We start from the raw sequence: 22750 nt of genomic DNA on the forward strand, positions 1-22750 counted from the left end.
GCTCAATAAACGGAAAATGACATGTTTACTGTGATACGTTTTGACACTTGTACATGGTTTACAGCTCCATTTCCTTTTCTTTCACTGAGTCAGACTGTTGAATCAATAAAACCCTCCATAACGTCCACATGGCATGACGCTGTACGTGCTGTAGACAACGTTAAGAAATACCGAAGTTAAGCTTAACATGAAAAAACCAGGGGATGTCTGGGCGGCCTGTTGCTTTGCCTCTGCCTAAAGCGTAATTAGGCTAAAAATATTGGTATAAATTACTTTAAGCACAAAAAAAAAATCCACTTTCAAAGATTGAAATAGCTCTTTGGCCAAGAGATTTGCAGTCATTCGCTTTTTTGCTGATTGTTTTTGGCAAAGCGACTTGCGAGATGTCAACTTCATAGCACACAAGACATTCGCAGGAACACACACAAACGTGGCCAAGATGTCATAAGTGCAAGAGCAATTGGGAAATGACTGGAAAGTATGCAAACTTAAGTACTGCTCGTCTGTGATCAGCATTGTAATTTGCACTCATATGAAAATACCTCAATTTTCTCCAGATCACAAAGTTTAAGTCTAGATCAAAATGGCGGCAACAAAACAAAGCCCGCCATGGCTGCTGTTCACAGGTCCATACATTTGATGGGGCTCTTTAAAATGTGCTCAGCTTTTGTCCCGTGTGCTTCATTTGGACTTAGTTTACTGTCATTTCTGCGTGGAGCGACACCTTTGTGCTCATTGCTGATTTACCCAGAGACCAGGGATAACGTTCAACCTCGTCTTCCTTAAACCATTCGAGACTTTTTAAGTTATTTTAAATGTGCGGCTGATTTCAAACTATTAAGTGTGGGAGGCTGCGGTCATGAACAGATGTAATAACTTAACCCCTGCGACCTCAGCTGTCCCGCCTGAGCAAATAAAACGTCAGCATCCGGCCCGGCGGCCCCTCCTCTGACAGCTCCACTTCCTTCTCACAGCGCTCCTCGTCCGTCGGGGCTCAGCTGGAACGTCACAGGGACGTGGCGTTTCGCTGCAGCCCTGCTGCCCTAGGTGGGCATGCCGGTGTCAAGGAGTGCACTGATTCATCAATGCACTTGGGAAATAAAGAGCATACCCGACGCATCATTGATTATATGCATACAAATCAATTTGCAGACACAAGTGTGATTTCTTGGAGCCACCACTGCTGTACGAGCCTTTTCTCAGGCAAGTGACCATGGTTTATGACTTCCGTGACACACTGACTGCAATGTTGAAAGAACACAGAGAACACATGAAGAAGTAGGTCTGGATGGCTGCTGGCTGTTCACAGTAGCACAGAATGATGGATGGGGTCAGACCGCTCTTGAATCTTTTACAAAAATTCTGAAATATGTCCAATATTGATTAGTTTTACTCTTTTCACGGGTCTTTAATGTATTTTGAAGTAGACAGTAGCTACATCTTGAAGCAATCCACAAGTTCCTCACACTGTATATGGCAGTTATTCAGTGTGTGGCTTGTAAAAACGGAATGTGGAGCCGAAATATTCTGACAAGTCTGCATTAAGAGCAATCATGTTGAAGAGATATGCCTCTGAAGTCATATTTGATTAAAAAATTGCTTTACTTCGAGTTTAAACAGCTACTAAATCAACAGATAAATCAACAAAATAAGACCGTTGATGGAAACCTAAACTTAACTATGTTACTGACAACCGACCCAGTTAATGTGAAGCAAAATGCAAAAAACACCATGGACATGAATCATTTCAAATGAGTAATAATTGAGATGATACCATCCAGACCACCGCTGTGGATGTGAGTGATTTGTTGACATGTATTACCCACACCAAAGAGCATCAAGTCAAAGACCAAGAAGACATTGACAGACACAAGCCAGAAAACCTCCAGCTCGAGCCTCAACAACAATCTGCGAAATGATTTATCAAAACTGCATGATGCAGGAGCAACCTGGAAGTGGTTTGTTTTTTTTAAAGATGGACATTTTACTCATGAAGTTTTATCACACCAGGAGAAAAGACAACAGTGGTCACTGAGGAGCTGAAACTGGAGCATGTCAGCTTTAAGATGGGCTCTTTAAGACTTTTCCCATAGCCGCTCTCTGTCTAAAGCGGTGATGAAAGACTCGAGATCATGCAAGAGAGCAGCAGTTGGAGTTGCATTCACCCTTCTCAGTGACAGCTTCCTGACCTTCTTGAGAAGCCTTGAATCTGTGGGAGCTTCCAGTGTTTTGAAAATAATTGAAGGGAGATATACTCATATTGTGACTGTCTTGAGAAGGTTCGCTGCATCACTCTCATAAATTACCCTCACTACCATTAAATTCCATCATTACAATCTAATAGCTTCAGCTGCTGTGCCTACAGTGTTTCTGCATGTTGTAGTTACAGCAACAGGTGATTCTGCTCAATGGAAATCTTGTGCTGACTCATAGTAATAAAAAAAATCAATTGCAGTACAAAGACATGAGCACAGGCTTATAGAGCGTGATGCATTAACAATAACTGCCAAGCTCTTTAAGGAATAAAAAGAGAAAAAGAAAGAGTGCGTTTGTCTCTTTACTGTTGCTGTGCGCGTGATTGTGTATCAGTCATTTAGTTGGATTTCATGAACGCATCATGTAAACAGCATCCTATTATAACCAATAATCAAAAACATATTTCAAAAATGTATCAAGGAGCTATATTTTGACCATATTTATTCCGTGTTAAATGCTCAATCAACGTTTGCCTAAGCAGAGTTAAGACACTTAATTCCAGCAAAAGTGCGCAAACTGTTATAAAACGGACAAAAGGTGAGATTTAAAGTGGTTTGGAGGGAGAAGTACTCACACAAATGCGTGGTAGACGAAAGCCCACTCTCGGGGTCTCTCCAATACGTTGTAGAGGTAATTCTGGAGGCGCCGGTACCGCGCGTTCCTGCGGCCGCTCTGCGCGCTGTAGGTGAGCGGCTTCCCGAGCAGGCTGAGCCGGGCGCCCTGCTTCCTCTCCGCGCCCGGCGCACCTGCCGCGCCGGGAGACAGGAGCCCGTCCCCGACCCGCACCGCGTTGTTCATGGTCCTCCGTCCAGACTCCACATCCTTCAGCGGGTAGTCCTGTCCCCGACGCACCGCCGAGGTCTTCAGCCAAAGTCCGGTGCCGCCGCTCTCGTCGCCGGTGTGACTTCGCGGCATGGCATCACCAGCGCAGGCGTGGGGCGCGCACGGGGAGACCTGTGGACGGTCACATGTAGCGAAGTGTCGTGCCACGGAGGGCGTCTGGACTACTTTGACTCACACTTTACAGTTGGTCAAAAGAAACGCCGAGGAGGAAAGCTGGAAGTCTTATCTGGTCATCATGCGGCGGTCTGGGCAGATTCACTGTCCGGCTTGGACACTTTGGCCATCTGCGCAGCGCGTGAAAGGAGTTGGGTTATGAAGGAGTGGATACATGGAGACTTTTGGCGGGGGGAGGGCTCTCCCACCCTCCCTTGCTGCCCCAGATCACTCTCACTCGCTGTGTTGCCTCTTTCTTTCTTTCTTTTCTCTCAAAGTGTGTGGAGGCAGCCGGTGCGCCTCCGCTGCGCGCAGTCCTGACAGTCACTGTTTTCTCGGACGCTCTTGAAACGAACACAATCAAACGAGACTTCATCAACACACTGAAATCTGTCTAATTAACGTTAAGTGAATGAAACGTCAACAGACACACGTGCATAAATGACGCAATGTGACGTAGTTGACAACATTGCCCAATGAAAAATGGCAAAGTTTTGGTCTGTTAATGTCAGGGGGGAAAATAAATAACCAAATAAATCAGGTTGGCTCGTTTTTTATGAGCGACTGGTGCTTTGAAGAACATAGAAAATTGGCTTTACGCTGAAATATGAACACACCAATTGAAGAAAACTTGACTAGACTTCCAAACTACTTTAAACCAATCTTTTATTTCTTTGTTGATTATAACTCGTCTTATTTATTTTTATTGAACATTAATGAAACAGTTGAATGCCACACTTGGTCCTAATAATGGACTCATTTCTCCATGGAACTGATTACATATTCTGTTGTCCCTTTTTTAAGCAGCGCTTCTGTTTTCTTTTGCTTCACTTGTAATCAAAAAGATTCATGGGGCGAAATTTGCTGCTTCTCTCCTAATAGGTACTCGTGGGAGGAACGAGCAGTGGCCTCTCGCTCCTCTTTCAAGTTTTCCAATTGGGTTTTCGTTTGTGGAATTTTCTGGATGCGATACAAGTCTGACCTCTAGTGGCCAACTACTAAAATGATCCACGTCTCAACTGATGTGGAAAATCTGGATTTTCTGGTAATTAACCAATAACCATTAATCCCTAAACGATCTGAAGTCATAATTATTGTGTGTAATAGCTGTTTTTTTATTGTAAAATACTCAAGATAAGAAGTTTCTTGCTTCGGTTTTTCTGTTTGTTTAAAGTCTATCGTGTGTTTATTTGCTCCTGTGATGTTTAGAGGACTCGTGGTGTTCACTGCCTGAAATTACTCACAGAAAAAAAAAAATAACGCCAAATTGATAATTAAAAAAAAAAAAAATGCAGTTGAGGAGGGGTCGCCGTATGGCGGACAGAGAGTTGGCTGTGAGTGAGGCTGACAGATTTCCAGGGAGAGAAAGCGCATTGGCCGGGATTAAGGCGCATGCTGCAGGTTGGACGGGATTACGGAGCGCGGCGCAATTTCCTGTGTCGCGCGTCAGTCTCTGGACTTCTCCGCACGGCTTTTCTCCGTCTGCCCGGATTCCTCAACACCTGAGAGACATCCACTGCTCCCTGCAATCCCACGGATCCTGGAAATATCTTAGCTATATGGCAACATGGCCGACGTTCCGCAGATTGTCAAAATTGGGATTTCATTGAAGATGCTTCCAAACAACACGGCGGTTTACTTCAAATCCGACGGCGCGCGGTTTGGACAGACCCGGACCATCAAGCTGCTGACTGGGTCCAAATACAAAATCGAGGTGGTGGTGAAACCAGGAGCGGTCCAGGCCACGTAGGTAACCCACGGATTATCCTGACCCGGTCAGAGCCCAAACACACCGCGATGGTGAACCTGCACCTGTTCTGGAGGGCGCAAATCAGATCTCTGTATTCCTGCTACTTTATTACTATAATTCTCTTCTCGAGAGACTATAACTAGTGACACATGTGTAATTGATGAGGCATGACTTGATTTTTGTGAACGGCGCCCTCCAAATGAAGGCTGTGTTTTATCATCGCATCTCTATTAAAGCAAATCTTTTCATTTTCCTGCAGCATGGGTCCAGCAGGATTATACAGATGTTCCTATCTGAGCAGTGTAATCTCTATACTGGAATCTTTTAGGAAGTTGTTCATACAAAATTCTTCTTATTATTTTTTATCTTTTATATTATTTCAAAGCTGTGTTTTTGTCCCGGTACCTTGCTCTTTTCCGACACAATTAGTTGCATTTCTTCGACGGTTATCCTGATTGAAGGGAGCAGAGATGAGGCTGTGTCCTCCACTGCACTCAAAAGACAGACTATCATGCACATGCATGCTCTGAGGCTGCACTAAAGGGCTGCAGGAGCTGAAATCTTTTGATCTCCAAGCTGCGCAGAGGATAAAACATGCTGTAAAATCAGCTCTTGTGCATTTTGTCATACAGGGATCAGGCGAGTTATTATGCCTAAATGTTTTGTGTTTTTGTTTTTTTGAGCTGGAGAGCAGTACAGGATTGTACGTGGGTCATTTGAAGGCAACGTAAACCCTCCAATTGGCTCCACGTCAAATCCACCACAGATTAGGACCTCGTGTCAATGACCTACTGTGATCTGCCTGCAATTCACGATTATGTAATGAATGCTGTTGTATTCCCCCATCTCAAAATAGAGATTAATGTCGGCTATCCAACTGCCCCACTGTGGAACATGCCTCAATGAGCACTATGGTGTTAAAAAAAAAAAGGATAAATGTAGGTTACACATGCAATGATGCATCATCAGGAGGTGGTGACCCGAATTTGGGACATGCTTATGAACACATGAATACACAGCTGTAGACTGACTTCGCCAGCTGAACACTCTGTTCCCTCCCAGTTTATTAGTTTGACTATCCACGTGCACGGTAAATGTTACATTTACAGGATGAAATAAGCTTGGAGCGCCTGTGTTTTGTTGTGCAGGTCGATGAGTGTGGGCGGCGTGACCTTCCCTCTGGAGCAGCAGTCCAAAGACCCGCAGTCTGTGGTCTACAGCGGCCAGTATGACACAGAGGGGGTGGCGCATACCAAGAGCGGAGAGAGGCAACCTGTTCAAATCAACATACAGGTATGGAAATGCTCTTTCACATGCAACTGGAAGATTAGTTGAAGTGGCAGGTGGTGTGTGTGGAGCGGTGTGTTTGAGAGTTGAGGTGTTTAATCCCAAAGCCTTCCCCTTGTACCTCATAAGTCTCTCTGGAAAACGGCATCGGTCACAGGACAACGCTTCAGACAGGTGTGTCAAACATATGGCCCGTTCCCCAGAACTGGCTCCACAGAGGGTTCAGTGTGGCCCATGAGATGATCCAGTAAAGCTTAAACAAGACACTCACTTCACATTTTTCATAGAAATCGCAACTTTTTCAGGTTTATTTCCTTTGGATGGCACAATTCTAGTAGAGCAGAGAAACATAGAGGCTGGAGAAGCAGACGTCTGCTGGTTCAATTCCAAACCAGCTGAGAGGTCACCTCTCTGGGACCTTTGACCATCATCAGCTCCTACATGTGGCAGCGCCTGCATATGGAAATAGAATGGGTTAAATGAGGGGATTAATACAGTATCATTACTGCTTATATTTCTGTGTAAATTTCAACTTCTTTCTGAGTTATATTAAAATATATTGAATTGGTTTTTTATACTCAAACTAATTTACATTAAAAGAAGCATTTGGTGTGGGATTGCATTGTTTTATATAGATTATTATGCTACCATTTGACTCACTCAAAATTAAATAAAATAATATTAACCTTAATATTAAAATAGCAGGAGTTCAAATCTTTTTTGACAGAGATGGTGTGACCACACCTCTCTTTTCTTCCCTTCTCCAGCAATCTTAGGCAAGATATAGCAACCTATAACAGGAACAATAAAGTGCTTTAAAGGTTTGGCACAGCCTTCTTAAGAAAGCTAGACTTAAGAGAAAGTTTGATTCTTGAATTGAATTGAATTCATTCACAATAGCAAAAACAAACAAACAAAAAGTTTTCTCCACCCTTTTCCTTTGTACACTAAGTACTCACATCTGTCTCCTCACAGCTGCTTCCCATAACATTCTCACAATCCCCTAAAAGGTTAAAGGCCAAATGCTGGTCCTGCTAGACGTGGATGTGTTGCCACGGTTACAGTTTCTCTGCTGCCTTTTTCTCACAGTCAGAAAATGTTTCCATGTTTATGGCTTTGCTGAAGTTGGTACGTGACGATGTGTTGGGGATATAAGTTTGGAATCAAATGAACATCCTCAACCATCCATTTTCTAAACACTTTGCTCTGTTGATCAGTAAACAGAAGCTGACTTGTGTTTGGTGACTGACGTCAGCGCCGTCTCTGTGCTGCTGTGACGTTAGAACTTTCCCCCTGTGGGACTAATAAAGGATTTTCTACTTTACAAGCAGGAAAAATTACAAATACATTCAATGTTATTGTACTGTCATAATCAGAGTTAATGCTGTGACAAAAACACTGCTTTGTGCATGTTTATAACTGAGAGCAAACAAAGGGTCACCAACCCGTCTGAATAATAACTCTAACTCTAAACCCTAACCTAATTTTTTTAAACTATTGTAATGCTGTAATGTAAAAAGTACAGTATGTATGATTCTTACAGCCGCTGCTGGCAGCACTCACCTGCAGCACCAACACACACTCTCACCCATAAATATGTCTCACGTAGGGTGTGAGGTCTTATTATCATCAACAACAAAACTTCCCAGTGTCGAGTGAGCAAACCTTTCCAACGAGCAGCACGACAAAAATGCGTTAAGGAAGCAGCTGTCGTTCTTGATGTGAACATCTGCTGTCGAGGATTTGTTCACCTAAATGTTTGTTTCTTTGACTGCTTGTGATGATTCTTTTTGAAAAGTAAAGCTTTCCATAATGTATTTTGTTTCTACATACATTTTTTGCTTGTATGAGCATCTGTGTTTATATAACCCATATGTTGGGCGCACGCTCCAGAGGCACTGGGATGGTAGTGTGTGTGTGTGCGTGTGTGCGTGTGTATGTTTGTGTCCATCTGTCGTGTCAGTATGCCTCTTCTTCATTTCACCTTCTCACGGTTTCACACATGATACAGTGTCAGTCACTGTCTGATTGACTTTCTCACTCGTCCTGGAGTGTGTGAGTGTTCCCATCTTCCTGTGTGTCTATATTACCAAACCGCTCAGAGTTGTTGTACTGTATATGTTTACATATGTACGTGATATTTCACTATAGTGTCTATATAGACCTTTTTTGTTTTTTACAGTTTTTACATACTACAATACACACTCCACTAATACACTGTCACTATGAATTAAATATTCAGAAACGCTGCAAATATGTGATATGTGTTATTTAACATGGTAGCTGTGTTTGTGCTTCAGTTCACAGAGGCGGGGATGTTTGAAACAGTGTGGCAGGTGAAATACTACAACTACAACAAGAGGGACCACTGCCAGTGGGGGAACAGCTTCAACAGCATCGAGTACGAGTGCAAACCCAACGACACGCGCACGCTCATGTGGGTCAACAAGGAGATGTTTGTCTGACCGCCTCTAACAGCCTACAAAGAGATGGTGTGTATCGTAGTATGCAATGGTCAAAACAATCCTCCGACGTGGCTTTATTGTGTTCTTTGTTCTTTGCGTCATCCCGAAATCTGAAGTTGTTCTAAAAGAAAATGACTTATGCAGAAGTGGTGCAGTTCTTCCATTGCCAGTTTTCCTCCTGTGACTGAGCAGACTGACGCTTTTGTTTTTGTGAAAGAGTGTTTTGAAAGCCACAACATCGTTTTGAGATACGTATTCTTTTCATGGACGTCTGTAACCCTTAATGTGAGACTTTTAAGTGGATGTGCAGTAATGTTCCAGTGTGAGGTTGCCTGTGTGTGTGTGTGTGTGTTTTTTTGTTACAAATGGTGCTCATACTGATGTGTTCATGTTCCTAAAGTTGTTCATACTTGCAGAGAGTTTAATATCCAAACTTTTCCAGATATTCCCTACTTCTTCAGGTTCTCAAAAAGCTCCAAAGCACCTTAAAGGGAAGTATCGCATTTACAGAAAATCACATTTACTGTTGTCTGTTTCCATTAATAATATAGTTAAATGCAAGACAAATGCTTTCAACCAACTTGTGTTTTTAGGTATCAGAAAGATTCAGCTGTTGTCTAAAAGAAATCATTTCCAATACAAAGCCGTGTTCGTTGCTTGATGCACTTGACAGGTAGTTTTCTGCGAGGTGGGATGAGCAGCAGAGTTTGTGGGATGCGCTTCTGAAAAATTTGGCAGATCGTTTTTGCCATTGCCAAGCAGCTTTTCTTGACAGTATCGACTCTTGGTTTTGCGCTTCTGCCACCCCAGGTGGGAACAATCAGCTGCAAAGTAATGTTGAGCCTGGGTCGTTGGGTGGATGTGGTGAGGAGTGGAGGAAGAGCCAGGCTGCCGTGCTTCTGCCGCAGGCGAACAATGCTAAATGTTTAAAATGTTAAACTGTCAATATTTCTAGTTTCTTCAGACTTCAATCCACCAAATAACATCAGACAGGAATTTAGAAAAGAAGTTTTCACTTTGGCAAAGAGGATTTGGCAAATTTTTAATTGGCACAGCCAGCAAACTCAGATCACCTCCCACAAATATATGATCCCTACAAATGAACAGGCTCTTAAAAGTTATATGATTCATTGCTAAGTATTATTACAACAAAACACAAATTTCCTTAGTTTTAATGCATTGATCCTTTGCTCAGTTTGATTCATCAAAGTATCCCCTCGACTGTAACCGACTGTTTCTGTGGCTTCTAAAAGCATTTGGTCCAGCTCTTCATGCTTCTGTTTCCCTGAAAAAAAGGAGTATATGTGCTCTCCAAAACACATTACAGCCCACATCCCTCCGTAGTGACATGGGAGAGCAGCTCTGTCTGACTCAGCACCTCTTAAGCATCAAACCTCCTGCATAGATCTCAACTGTTTTGGAAAAAAATAGCCACTCTTTTGAAGTGAAACCTGTTGTGTCGCTGTGAGGATGATTGCTTTGTGATGTCTTCTCATGTTCGGTGTAATGCAGATGTGCAAAAAGGAACTCTGGATTTGGTTCGTACCCCCTAACTGAGGTGTGATTGTTCTCTCTACCTCTTACGAAACATGTTGAAGTGAGGTATTTGGTATATTTTCAGCATAGGTTGTGACTGACTTGTCTTAAAGATCTTTTTCTATTTCCTGCGGTAAATCTTGTTTTAAAAAATAGTATTTTTGTACAGTGAAATGTTATTATTGTGTGAATTTTGTTAGAAATTACATAAAATATTTTTATTGGAAAAGAAAATTAATCTATGCAAGAGGTCAGCAGAACAAAAAAGTTACGAAATGGTGCAGTGTTTGTAGAGGACAAATGTGCATTTATTACAATATACCTTTTTGTGATGAGTGATTTGTTTATAATGTTAATGACAATAAAGCAGATTTTCCCTCTGGATCAGCTGCCTTCATCTGATGTGCATATTGGGTCACTGCTGGAAAAATAGCATTACTTTCTCCCCAGAAAGGTTCCTTCTTCAGTGACAGCAGCTTAGTTATTACTCACAGTGAAGCTTGTTGTTCTGAAAATTTTGGACTATGACATGGAAAAAAAAAATAAAAGATTATATTTTCTGAGTAATATTTCATGCAACTAAAACAAAAAATTGAATGGAAACTGACTGAAAACAGAAAAGATAGCATTCAGATAGTAAGACTCTGAAAAAAAATTATGATCCTATAGGTTTATGTTATGTTAATTTATAGAAATTGTATTTAATGGCTCGTCTATGTTATTCTTGTAGGATTGTTTCAAATATAAGCTCCTCTAATTATTTTACCATTTTTTGTTGAAAAAAAAAAGCATAATTATTGTTTATACATTAAGTTGTAAAGAAAATTAATAAGATGTGTGAATAAAATTCCTAAAACTGGTAAATGCCATATAAATTAATTATTATCGGGAATATCTGCTGGAGATATACGTATCATTTATTTTTTGATGAGGAATCACTGATGCGAAAACAAAAACATGACATGATTCAGTCCAAACATATAGACGCAGACAGCTCGCTCAGCCACGCACACCCACACTGCCAGACCAAGTTACAATGAACAAAATGATAAATCATCTCACGTTAAGCACATCTGCACACATTTCAAGTGCCTGGACTCATCTGTAACTTACTCCCCAATTAACCTCACGTTCATGTTTAATTTATAAGTGCTGATTCCTCTTGAGGACTTCTCTGCACTGAACCCACCCTATTCATAGTTAACCTTAACGGTTCAGGGCCCTGAGAGGGAGCTGCTGGGGTCAAGGAGCTTGCTCAGTGATCCAGAGCAGGAACCCAAGAGCTAATCCCATCAGGTGACTGCAAAGGCAATCTAACTAACACACATCGGTCAGGACGACACACAAGCAAAATCTAAGCATCATAGTGTGGGCATGTCTAACGTTGACACAATAAATCTGAAATACAAAAGAGAGGTGATATAACAATAAAATAAATAAAAAAGTTGAAAATCAGCACAAACAAACACATGCAGGAAATTCAATGCTGCTTAAAGGAGCAGTGTGTGAAAAATTATTTATGCCTCTGTTGAACCTTTGGTGGCAATGTTCACTGTCAGACCTGCTCATCAGTAATATCACAATACTATGTAATTACAGATTATCTTGCAGTTTATTTGAGTAATTTCATAACTCTCCAATGATGCAAAATAGTCTTACAGGACAAATGAGCCAATTCTAGTAGGTATACCGTTTTTCAGATAACATCAAGGCTGTTGTTTCTTCTCATTCACCTCATCGTTCTAGAAGATATACATAGATTTACATGAAACTCAGAAATTATATATTGGATGAAGGCCTGCATATCTGCAACTGAATTAAAACAAAAAGTCTGTTTGCCCACTACTGCAGTTTTGATTGAGGCAGCTCATATTTTGAATTCCGCTGTATTAGAAACTAAATTAAATTCACTGAAAATTTAATTCACACATTCATACATTGTGAATTTATTTAATGGTTTTGAAATGTTTTACTCTGTAAAGTATTAATATTACAAATTGAGTAATAACCCTTGGGGGGAGTGAAACTTGAAGCACCACCCAGCTGAACTATATTTCAGGGTTATTTATTATTCCATCCATCTTCTATCCGTTAGCTGAATCCTAGCCAACACATGGGCAAAAGCAGGTTACATATGACACAGAGAGACAGGAAATCACATATTATCACATTCACACAACATGGACTGTGGGAGGAAACCAGAGTACCCGATGAAAACCCCTACATGCACAGGGAGAACATGCAAACTCCAAAAGAAAGGTCTGGTCCACAATACAGAGCAAGGTTTGTAGCTGGTCAACATAAATATTATTCATCTATGGTCACCAGGGTCACCAGTTCATCCCATTGCAAACACACAGGGAGGCTACGGGAAATTTTATGGTCATCAGTCAATCCAAAAGGCCTGACTTACATGCCTCCACAGTACGTCAGCTCAGAGAAACTCGTTCATGCATTTATTTTCAGTAGGCTGAGTAATTGTAATATTGTGTTTCCAGCTCTCAGTAAAAACAGCTCATCCAGAACGTTAGAGCGAGTCCTCACCAACAAAAAGAGGGTGGATCACAGTACAGCTGACCTTCAGGCTCTGCAAAGGCTGCCTGTGTGTCAAAGTACTGACTTAGAAATCTGACTTATGTCTATAAATCTTTGAATGGTCTTGGGCCTGAATACATGTCAGGAAGGTCCTCAGGAAGAGGTTTAATGTGAGTCAGAACACAAGAAAAAAGTGAAGCAGTCTTTAGTTCGTACGCTACTGACCTGAGGAACAAACTGAACATCTGAGGACTGCTGACCTGTGTCTCTCTTCTGGTCCTGTGCTCTCTCTCTTTCGACTGTAGTGCCCACTTTTCTTTTAAAAGGGAGTTTTGTTTTTTCCTTTCCACACTTGCTTATGCTAGCTTATGTGGAACTGTTGGGGTTTCATCTGTAAAAGTGCCCAGAAATGACTGCGTTGTACTCGACATTATATAAATGAAGCTGAATTGAATTGAATGGGAGTTTGTTGTACATATTGCAAAGTCATAATTATTTATTGAAATCATAATGTGAAATAATAAGATTTACATTAAATGCTTAAAAATAAAACCCAATATAATGTCCCTTTAATTCTTTTGAAAAAAAAACAATGTTGCTTTAAAACTGATACATTTGTTTGCAAACTCAGTCATAAAAGTCCTAAGTGACGTCATCATCTTATGTGCATAGCTGCTCATTTGCATATCTAGGTCAAATTGAGGTTTATAGTCACCCCCATTAAAACAGACCTTAAAACAGTATTATTTGCTCGCATTTTCCTTTAGGAATTGATTTTGCTTATGATATGGAATAATGCTTTGCTTTCAAGTCCTCAGGAACACAGGGCGAAGGCTGCTCTGTTTTGTCTGAAGTCACTTGGCATCAGGAGCGTTCCCCTGAGAACCAATTTGTTTCACCTGAGAAACAACGTTCCGCTAGTCCATGAGATCTGGCTATATGACATGGCATGGCCGGAAGTTATGCCAGAGTCCGGGCTGGATTCTCCTCGGAGCAACAGCTTTGCTGTCAATCAGCGGATTTGTGTGTGCATCCTCTGCAATCCTGAATAATCCTCCTTGTGCAGCGTCAACACCTTGACTCATCATCTTTGGCTCTGATCACCAAAAATTCCACAACAGCTTATTTCCTTTATCTTATTAAAACGTTCACCTTCATCAACACTGAATCAGTTCATCACCTTCATCAGCCTAACACTGTAATTGAAACTTCATACATGCAATATAAGACACAGTTTGTGCTCATATATCAAAACCGTGAAACTTTAAGAGCTGAATTAGTTTAATTTCAAAGGTTAAATGTGTCTTGAGGCTCCAGCAAATTTTGATTTGGTGGAAAGTCCCAGAAGGAGCTGTTTTGTGTCATGAATGTGCAAACCCCCGGCCTCGTGTCTCAATGGAGAAATAAGTGTGCCTTTGCCTCAGTACCGCCACTAGAGGGAGCACACGTACAACCAGTTCCGGAGTGGAGGAAATAAATAAATAAATAAATAAGTGGAAGCTGCGGTTCCCGGATGTACAGTACTGCTGCACCTCCCCCCCTCGCCCGTTCTCTCCTCCCCTCCGCCACCCGCCTGCTTGTCAAAGCGAACCTCCTCCTCCGCTTACTTGTCCCCTCCCAGCGGGTCTCCCTCCCTTAGCCACTGCAGTGTGAAAGCCTCGCTAAAGGAGAGAGAGTCGGCGAAGAGAGCTCGAAGCTGGGTATAAAGCCAGGACATAGACCCGAGAGAGCGCCGTACGCGTATTTTTATTTTTTTTTTTTTAGTATTTCTCGCCACAGCTCGGCGGCCTACCGACTCCTGCTGAACCTCCTTTTCCGTTACATCGCCTGGATTTCATCATCCGACCTGCAAGATGGTAAGCGGCATCGGCTCCTATTTTCAACCTCCGCCGACTGGGTAAACACAGCGGCAGGCGGGCCTGTGCTCCACCGTGTCGAATAATGTGGCGTTCGGGACAGGCGCTTGCTCGGCGCGGGGCTCCGGCTGCCGCGCTAACACTCGACAGCCGAGAAGGAAAACGCTTTCTCACCCACTTTTGGCTCCCCGTCGTGCTTGCTCTGTGCAATACCCCAGGGCTGACAGTAGCCTACAGCCTGTGGCCCAGATATTTTCTTAATCCCTTCTCGGCACAGCCTGCACTCCTTTTCAGCAGTAAAAGGCCCCGTGCAAATTAGTTTTCGTGACAAAAATACCCGCTTATTAGGCCCCGGCTAGCGACTAATTGTGACACATTTTTAGTACCAGGCAGGAAAAATGTAGCGGCTGCTCGTTACGTGTCCGCTCGCAGCCGCTCTGCAGAAAACCGAGGCTACATATGCAGCCCAGCGACATTAATGTCCAGTGTGTGTGTGCGTGCGTGCGTGTGTGTGTGTGTTGGTGGACTGACGCTGTGTTGATAGTTGCTACATGTTTCATTCGGAACTGTAAGCGGCAATGGGAAGGCCCGAGCTACATTTGTATCTATTTACAGGGGTTCAAGGAGGCTGCAATAGCAGGCCACTGGATTGCTTCTAACACACACACACACACACACACCACACACACAACACACACACACACAACACATATGTAGATGCCTTCTCATGTTGATAGTTGCTTGGTAACAAGTCCAAGTAAATCGCCCCAAACTGCATGCTACAAGACACTGTACACTCGGGATGGACAGGTATTGCAGATGCTGTGATTACAGGAGCGATGCATAATGCAGTTCGGACAAAATCACAACGCACAGTTGGACAAGCTAGAGTTAATATTCCAAGAATAGCGACGACTTTGACATGACAAAAGCAGCCAAAGAAAAGAGGTTGGCCTTTAGAAGCCCGTTTTAAAAATATCAATAGGGCCAACCACAGAGAATGCATCCATCACCTTTCTTTTTTTAAGTGGGTGCGTGGGATGGGGAGCAGGAATTGGTCAGATCTGCTGGCAGTCAATGCCGCAGGAGTGGACCTCAGCAGACAACAGCATCCATGAAGGATTCCGATCTACATTCAACTTGATGTTGAATCAAATATGACATGACTTGTCTGTTTTAAGAGGAATAACTGCGCTGAAATGTGTAACACTCTCATTATATAACCCCTCCCATATTCATTATCAGAAGCCCTGAACACTTCTCCAGTTCTGATTAGTTAATGTTCTCATTGTTTAGCAGTAGAGATGAAGTGTACTCTCCAACTTCCCAGTTGAGGCAACTTTACTCTTTCTTTCTGTCTGGACAAGAAAGGGCTGAATTTTAACACCTAGTTCATGTCTTTCCATCATCCTGGTTGTGAAAGGTTTTATTTGTTTTGGGTTTTGCTTCATGCAACACTGCAGATTGGTACCTAATAAATTCAAATTTGTTAAATATTGGCACAAGCCCAAGGTCTGCCATTAAGAGTTGACTGAAAAGTATCAACAAATGTTAGTGTTACTGTGACAATTTTGCCACAAAACAATAATAATGAAAAACACCAGTGAAATTTTATTTTTCATTTGTAAAATGCCAAGGTTGGCCTAAACCCCTGGTCTCACTTTTTGATCTGCATGTCCTCTCAAAATTGAATGTATTAGTGATCTAATAAATCAGACTATAGCAATGCCACGAATATCTTTTGTGTCTTATACTAAAGTTCCTTTTCTTTTTGTTTTCTTAGAACTGGTTGTTGGATCAATGCAAGTCAGTTAAGTGGAGAGGAAGCTGTGGTTTTTTGGGGGGTTTTAGAGATGAAGCTTCAGCCTTGATAGTGAATCAGTTCTGCAAAGCAGTGTAGCTTGGTTAACTAATCTGGGAGCATGTGTTTTGTTTGACCTATTGCTCCATTAACACCAGCCTCTGACTCTATTATCATACAAGATTACTGTTGAGGGTTATATAGCATGTGAAGAGTAAATAAAATGTTCACCTATTAATAGAAGCAAAGTCGCACCACACAAGTGTTAGGATAGATTTGACATTAAAAACAGTAATGTTGCCGTCTTTACTGTTTAAGAATGAGAAAATTCACCCCGTCTCGGTTGACCACCTTGGGGTGTTGCACTTGCAGCAGTGTCAGAAACTCTAATAGTGGGCAAAAAACTAAGGACATTCACACCTACAAACACATTACACCAACTTATGACTTGTCGAAAATGTGTTCTTCTCAGCTGCAAGGGAGGTTGGGGGCAGGGGACATGCAGTGCTTAAGCAGTCGTGGAATGATCTGATGCTAAGGGGACCATATGCTGCCTAGCAATCAAGCGCCACCCACATAAGGATCGAAGTCGTAGCTAATGTAAAAGAGATAAAAGCCACAGTGAACCACCAGCAGAAGTGATGATCAACACTACGTGATCCACACTGCACTTCCAACCATACCCACTCAATCTGGATTTATTCTCCTCACTGGCCAGTGCAGCTCTGCAGTCCCTGGCATTGTGCTGCAGCCAGCAGTCACTGGCCAAACTCACGTCAGATCACACCAGTGAATATCATTTGTGCAGCCCTCTGTGCGCAGTGAATCAAGTTTCAAGGCTCATCCATGTGGCACTGTGAGAGTGGCTTTCCTTTGCAGTGTGATACACAGCATGAGAGAATGTTCAATAAGGTCAGAGGTCAAAGGTTCCTTTTTGTGTCTTGTGTGTGTGTGTGTGTGTGTGTTGTGTAGGTGGGCAGTCGGATAACTAAACCAACTGTTGGTAAAAGGCAGTGATCTTTGTCTGATTGGGTTTTAGACAAATCATATTTGCCCTGAGCTAACTTTCAAATGTAACGTGTATGTAACTACTGTTATTTTAAAACTGCATTATGCACACAACAAATATAATAAATTTAGTAGAATCATGTAATGTTCAATCAGTGTTATTTCAAATTTGCACCATCTTCCACGACCTGATTTACCAGCTGTTGCTGTAGGTTTGCAGCCTTAACATTGCTTCACTTTGCTGTCTGAATTTATACATTTTCTCCCCCCAGTCAGAACATGTTACTAAGTAATGTTGCAAAGATATTGACAATTTTTGCAACTATTGTTTAATTTTGCAAATAGCCTCTCTCTACCTCCGATATGTACCTACATTGTAGAAAAAAAAAAAACAAAAAACAAAGAATAGGCAGCAATATGAAGGAGAGTACATTTTCAAACTAACATGGAGTAGTTCAGAATGTACATGGTTTAGGATTACAAGACATCGATGTGTAAATCTAAGTCTACTGTCTTATTCATGCCAGTGGGTTACCGTGGTCTGTACTTTCGTTTCTTTAGCCTGGCCTAAATTTGACTATTTCATCTTGTGGTGGTCATGTGACCCTAATTTACCTGACAACAACCACCTGACAGAAACGTTTAGTCATCCACACCATTACCAGCCCAGAACTATTAGCCGGTTAATTCTTTGTCTATATAAGAGGTGTCGCTTAATTTTTACCTGCCCACCACTATCCATACTACAGGCAGCAATTTGCCTCCACTGTATGATGACTAACTAAAAACCAAATTTACATGTTTATTTAGAAAATGAACAGTATCAAACACATCAACCACAAATATTTGAATATCATGTAATGATGATTGTAGCTGTGAGCAGTGCTCAGGTTAGTTTGAAATCAGTTAAGGTTGTCGCATTTTCCCCATCTCAAAATAGTTTATCACGACAATGCCCTGCTAGAGTTGCTTTCCACATGACAGAGTTGAAGAAAAAGGCTTTGTGAAGTTAATGGGATACGATGAGCCTGAATGCATTGTGCTTGAAGGCTAAATGCTAACCTCACAGTACTGCAGAGTACAAGGTGTTTCACACTTCAACTTCAATTTGTACTTATGATGGTTAAAAGGCGTGAGAACAAGTTTAACAGTTTTATCCCTCCACAGACAATATACTTACAACATACTTTGGGCGCAATGTTTAGAATGTTTGAGAAACTTGGCTGAAGTCTGCCTGTTTACTGCCTGTTTGCAGTCGTGCTGTCAATCCTGTACAAAACATCTGGTGCCTTTTTATGTCATTGTTTTGACATGTTACATTCAAAATCAATCCACTAAATTAAGAAAATGTACGGAAATATTCCAAGTAAGCACTCTGTGCGTTACATTGTCATTTTCATCTCTCTGATAGGACCTTCTTTACAACTCACTGTTGAGTCCTTCGGTGAAAATGACCGGTGCCTGTTTCTGTGTTCTCAACACTTTGAGAATACAGTCTAGCTTTATCACCATTAAGTTAATTCATAAGCTGATTTAAGCATTGTTAGTTTACACAGCATTATGAGGCCTTTGAAAGCCTTTGTAGACGAGCCCAAGACGGGGATAGAAATGGCTGAGAGGATTAGCCCTGCTGGAGTTCCTTCAGGCAGCTGAGATTTTGGTAATTATTTTCATATTTGCACTTGACTCCCAAATCTGGTGCAGATACACACACACACACACACACACACACACACACACACACCACACACACACACACCACACACACACACACCCACACCACACACACACACACATCTGTGAAAGTGACAGAAACCTAGCTGTCCAAGCAATATTACAAAAAGAATAAAATAGATGAAAGGTACTTTTCTTTTTTCTTTTTGAGGAACAGAACAATAACCGAGTCCCTGAGTAAAAAAAAAAAAAAAAAACTATAACCTTGGAGCAGTTCATTTGAATTCTTCACTCTGAGTGGAGCGGCAGTGTTGGGTTTTTTTGTTCTGTTTTTCGTTATTTTATTGATATTGTGGAGTCAGCCAGTTATTGGCCTGGGTTTTGCCTGCTGCGTGAAGTTGAGCTGAAAAATGGAGGGGTGAAATCTATTTAAAGACTAGTCTGAAAGTATAGCCCAGCTCTGCTGTGACTCCAGAGGTCTGAGTGTGTTTATCATCAGGCTCAGCTATATGGTAAGCTTGATATTTAGGGACGCGTCTGTGTGGAGGAGGGGAAGTCGTGTGGTCCTTGAACTAACCATGCAAGCACAGCAGGAAGAAAACACACAACAAATAAGGCTGACTTGAACACACACACACACACACACACACACACCACACACACACACAACACCCACACACACACACACCACACACACACACACACACACACACACACACCACACACACACACACAAAACTCTCTATTTCACCTCAGAAGCAATGCGTCAGTGAGTTGCATTGTGTGGAAAAGTATCTCAAACATGCCAAGCTAAACACACAGATGTGCTTAACTGGAATGCTGTTTTAATTGATTCCCTGTGTGTGTATACACACACACACACAAACACACACACACACACACACACACAGTTTGTTGCTTTTTCGATGGTCTTCTGGTTGATGTGGAACAGTCATTTTATCCCTCACAAGTTCCAACAATGCTAGAGGACAACATCATTTGCCATATCTTTTCTTAGCCAACAATATTTTCACTAAACTGCTTAATTGTACAGTGACGTAAAGAAAGACGAGCGACCAACAAAAACTGTAACTTTTAACTTTTATTGTGTTATAATGTGACGATTTTTCTCTCGAAATCTCAGAAAGGTCCACCACTGTTCCCCAAAGCCTGGAATATCCTCAAAAGATATTCATTTATTATTCATCGATTTCTTTTCAGTGTCCTTTCTTAAGTTAAAGGATGTATGGAAGTATGAGTAACACAGTTGGAGAAATAATACTCATAATGCTTATAATGTTCTCCAGAATGGTTGTAGTCCATTTTAAGAGAACAACACTGGACCTACTCATGTGCTCACAGCTACGTCTTGTATATGGACTCTGATACAGAGGCATCTGAATGGTTACCCACATATAGCTGAGATGTTTCCTTAATAATGAAAGGAAGTGTGGATCACTCCACTGTGCTTTTGTCCATTTGTAATGTCATGCATGATATCTCACTTGGTTGTAGTACCATGAATATAGATGTATATATCACAAAATAAGTTTTCTTAGATACATATGAATAATGATGGGCATCATTGAGACTTTATCAGCACTACTACTTATATATAATACAGCTTATTGATCTAGTACTTTAACACTATTCTTTTAGGCATTTATTCAGATTTTTTTAAATAATATTTAAAAATGTTGAAAGAAATCAATTAAGCAATCTCTTGAGCAAATATCCTTTATTTAGACTAATGTGATGATTACACTGAATAACAACTATTTGTGAGACTAAACTGTGTGTGGATCATTTGGTGCCAGGCTGCAAAGGGAGAATATAAGTTTTATTTGGACAGTGTACATTTAATTTGCATTTGTCTGCATTGAGTTTTATTTTGAAAAATACTTCACTTCCATAAGCGCTTCTTACCTCCTGCACTGTTTTTTTTTTTTTTTTTTTTTTAAATGCATTGCTAAGCATTTAAAGCTTTTTCACATACAGTCGCCAGTCAGCGAAAAAATAATTAAAGCAGTAAATGATGCAAGCAAGGTTGGGGAGGATTGTTCTGAACTGCCATTAAAAGAATCATTACCATCAGTGCTTGTTGATCCTTCGGTATTTAAAACATTTTTGTCACGGGGCTCATTTAGTACTGGGGCTTGGTACACATCCCTGTTAATGAAACGTGGTCGACAAACTTTTTGATAGATTGCATTCGTCCACGCTTTGACAGCCAGTAGCCAATGATAATGAGAGCTGCTCTCACTGAACCAATCATGTGACTGGGCGGAGAAAACCTCATTATCATTGGCCATCCGCACCATTCATGTTTTCATCGATGACAAAAATGGCCAGTGATGAACCGTGATGAACCGTGCGGAACCAAGCATGTGTCTGGAGTGGAGCTCATATGGCCCTGCCCAAATCTCAGGCATCACATATTATCAAATCAAAGCTTATTTCTAAAACTCTTTCCATACAAGAAATAATTCAAAGTGCTTCACAGGTTAAAAACAATTCCCAGAGCCCACCCAACCACCCATACCCCACAGAAACCCCTTCATTCGCTCTACACTCGCACACACACACACACACACACACAAACATAAAATATAATACGAGTTAAAAAAAATTACAAAAAATAAACAGGAATATGAGGATTGGTACAAGTGAACCAGTCAAGGGAACGCTAACAGATAACAATAAGATGGATTATATCAGATAAAAGCAAGACTAAAAGGTGGGTCTTCAGCCTGGTTTTCAAAACCTGAACATTGTCTGATTTGGTTCATTGTACACTCAAGGAACGATGTGCGTGTCTTGCATTTGCCATGCTACACTAATTTGCTGAGTGCAGACACTGCAGTGTATATTAATTTTTAGGATTTACACTTGTCACGACTCCATGCCAGCACGGTCAATATTGCACTGGGTGTGCTCCGAGGCCACTGCAGTTTAAATGCCCATATTGTGTGAAGTATGTTTCCTGCCACAAGTCAAATGTACAGATAGGCGTGCACGCTTCTTATCAAAAGCTTGCTTTATCATCAACATATTTCAATCTGCAATTGAGAGTAATTGTCTGTGACATGGCTATTTAATTTAATTGCACAAGATCCTCAAATGCACATATTGTGTAAAATAAGATGTAAAATAGAGATTTCATCTTCGATACAGCTGTGAAAGTTTTCGATCTTTAAAGTCTTGGTCAATTGCTAACATTCTGTGATGGGATGACAGATTTTTCTCCTCTGAATTTAGGTTTTCCTCATGCAAAGTACTAAATTTTAAGAAGTGATCATTTAATTGATTTTTTTTAATGTCATGAGATGAGAATGCATTGTCATGCTCTGCCAAAGCTTCAGAGAAGCCCTCCCCAGTCTGCTGCCCCCTGCGCTGCACTGCACCCCCTGCTCTTTTAGTGTTGTGACTGGGTTCCACAGGTCTATAATTAGCCGGGTTTTTGGGTCGGCCCTCGCGTTGCTACTGAACCAGCTACGATGCCAGACTCTTCATTATGCAAAATGTGTTTTGTGTGCTAAGGCCTAATTGATTCTGAATGAAGCATGCATTATTGATGAGCCAACAT

The 22750-nt window shown here is 41.4% G+C and overlaps 3 protein-coding genes across 3 annotated transcripts in view; 2 read left to right on the forward strand and 1 right to left on the reverse strand.

The window, feature by feature from the left end:
* Positions 1-3417, reverse strand: part of kcnq5a (potassium voltage-gated channel, KQT-like subfamily, member 5a) — a 109233-nt gene extending 105816 nt beyond the window's left edge. Inside the window, exon 1 of the mRNA XM_030107193.1 lies at positions 2831-3417. Within this exon, the coding sequence (XP_029963053.1) occupies positions 2831-3171 (341 nt within the window). The 5' untranslated portion in view covers positions 3172-3417. The remainder of the gene's footprint in view (positions 1-2830) is intronic.
* A 1198-nt stretch (positions 3418-4615) lies between these two features.
* On the forward strand, positions 4616-17931 carry cnrip1b (cannabinoid receptor interacting protein 1b). The gene is made up of 5 exons (XM_030105990.1): positions 4616-4998; positions 6151-6295; positions 8590-8781; positions 16509-16513; positions 17919-17931. The coding sequence occupies exons 1-3, from the start codon at positions 4820-4822 to the stop codon at positions 8752-8754; spliced, it is 489 nt and encodes a 162-aa protein (XP_029961850.1). The 5' UTR covers positions 4616-4819; the 3' UTR covers positions 8755-8781; positions 16509-16513; positions 17919-17931.
* LOC115398929 (calcineurin subunit B type 1) overlaps positions 14381-22750 on the forward strand; it is a 29268-nt gene continuing 20898 nt past the window's right edge. The window contains exon 1 of the mRNA XM_030105989.1: positions 14381-14681. Coding sequence (XP_029961849.1) covers positions 14679-14681 — 3 coding nt within the window. The 5' untranslated portion in view covers positions 14381-14678. The remainder of the gene's footprint in view (positions 14682-22750) is intronic.

This window comes from Salarias fasciatus, chromosome 13 (assembly GCF_902148845.1).
Source record: "Salarias fasciatus chromosome 13, fSalaFa1.1, whole genome shotgun sequence".
Lineage (NCBI taxonomy): Eukaryota > Metazoa > Chordata > Actinopteri > Blenniiformes > Blenniidae > Salarias > Salarias fasciatus.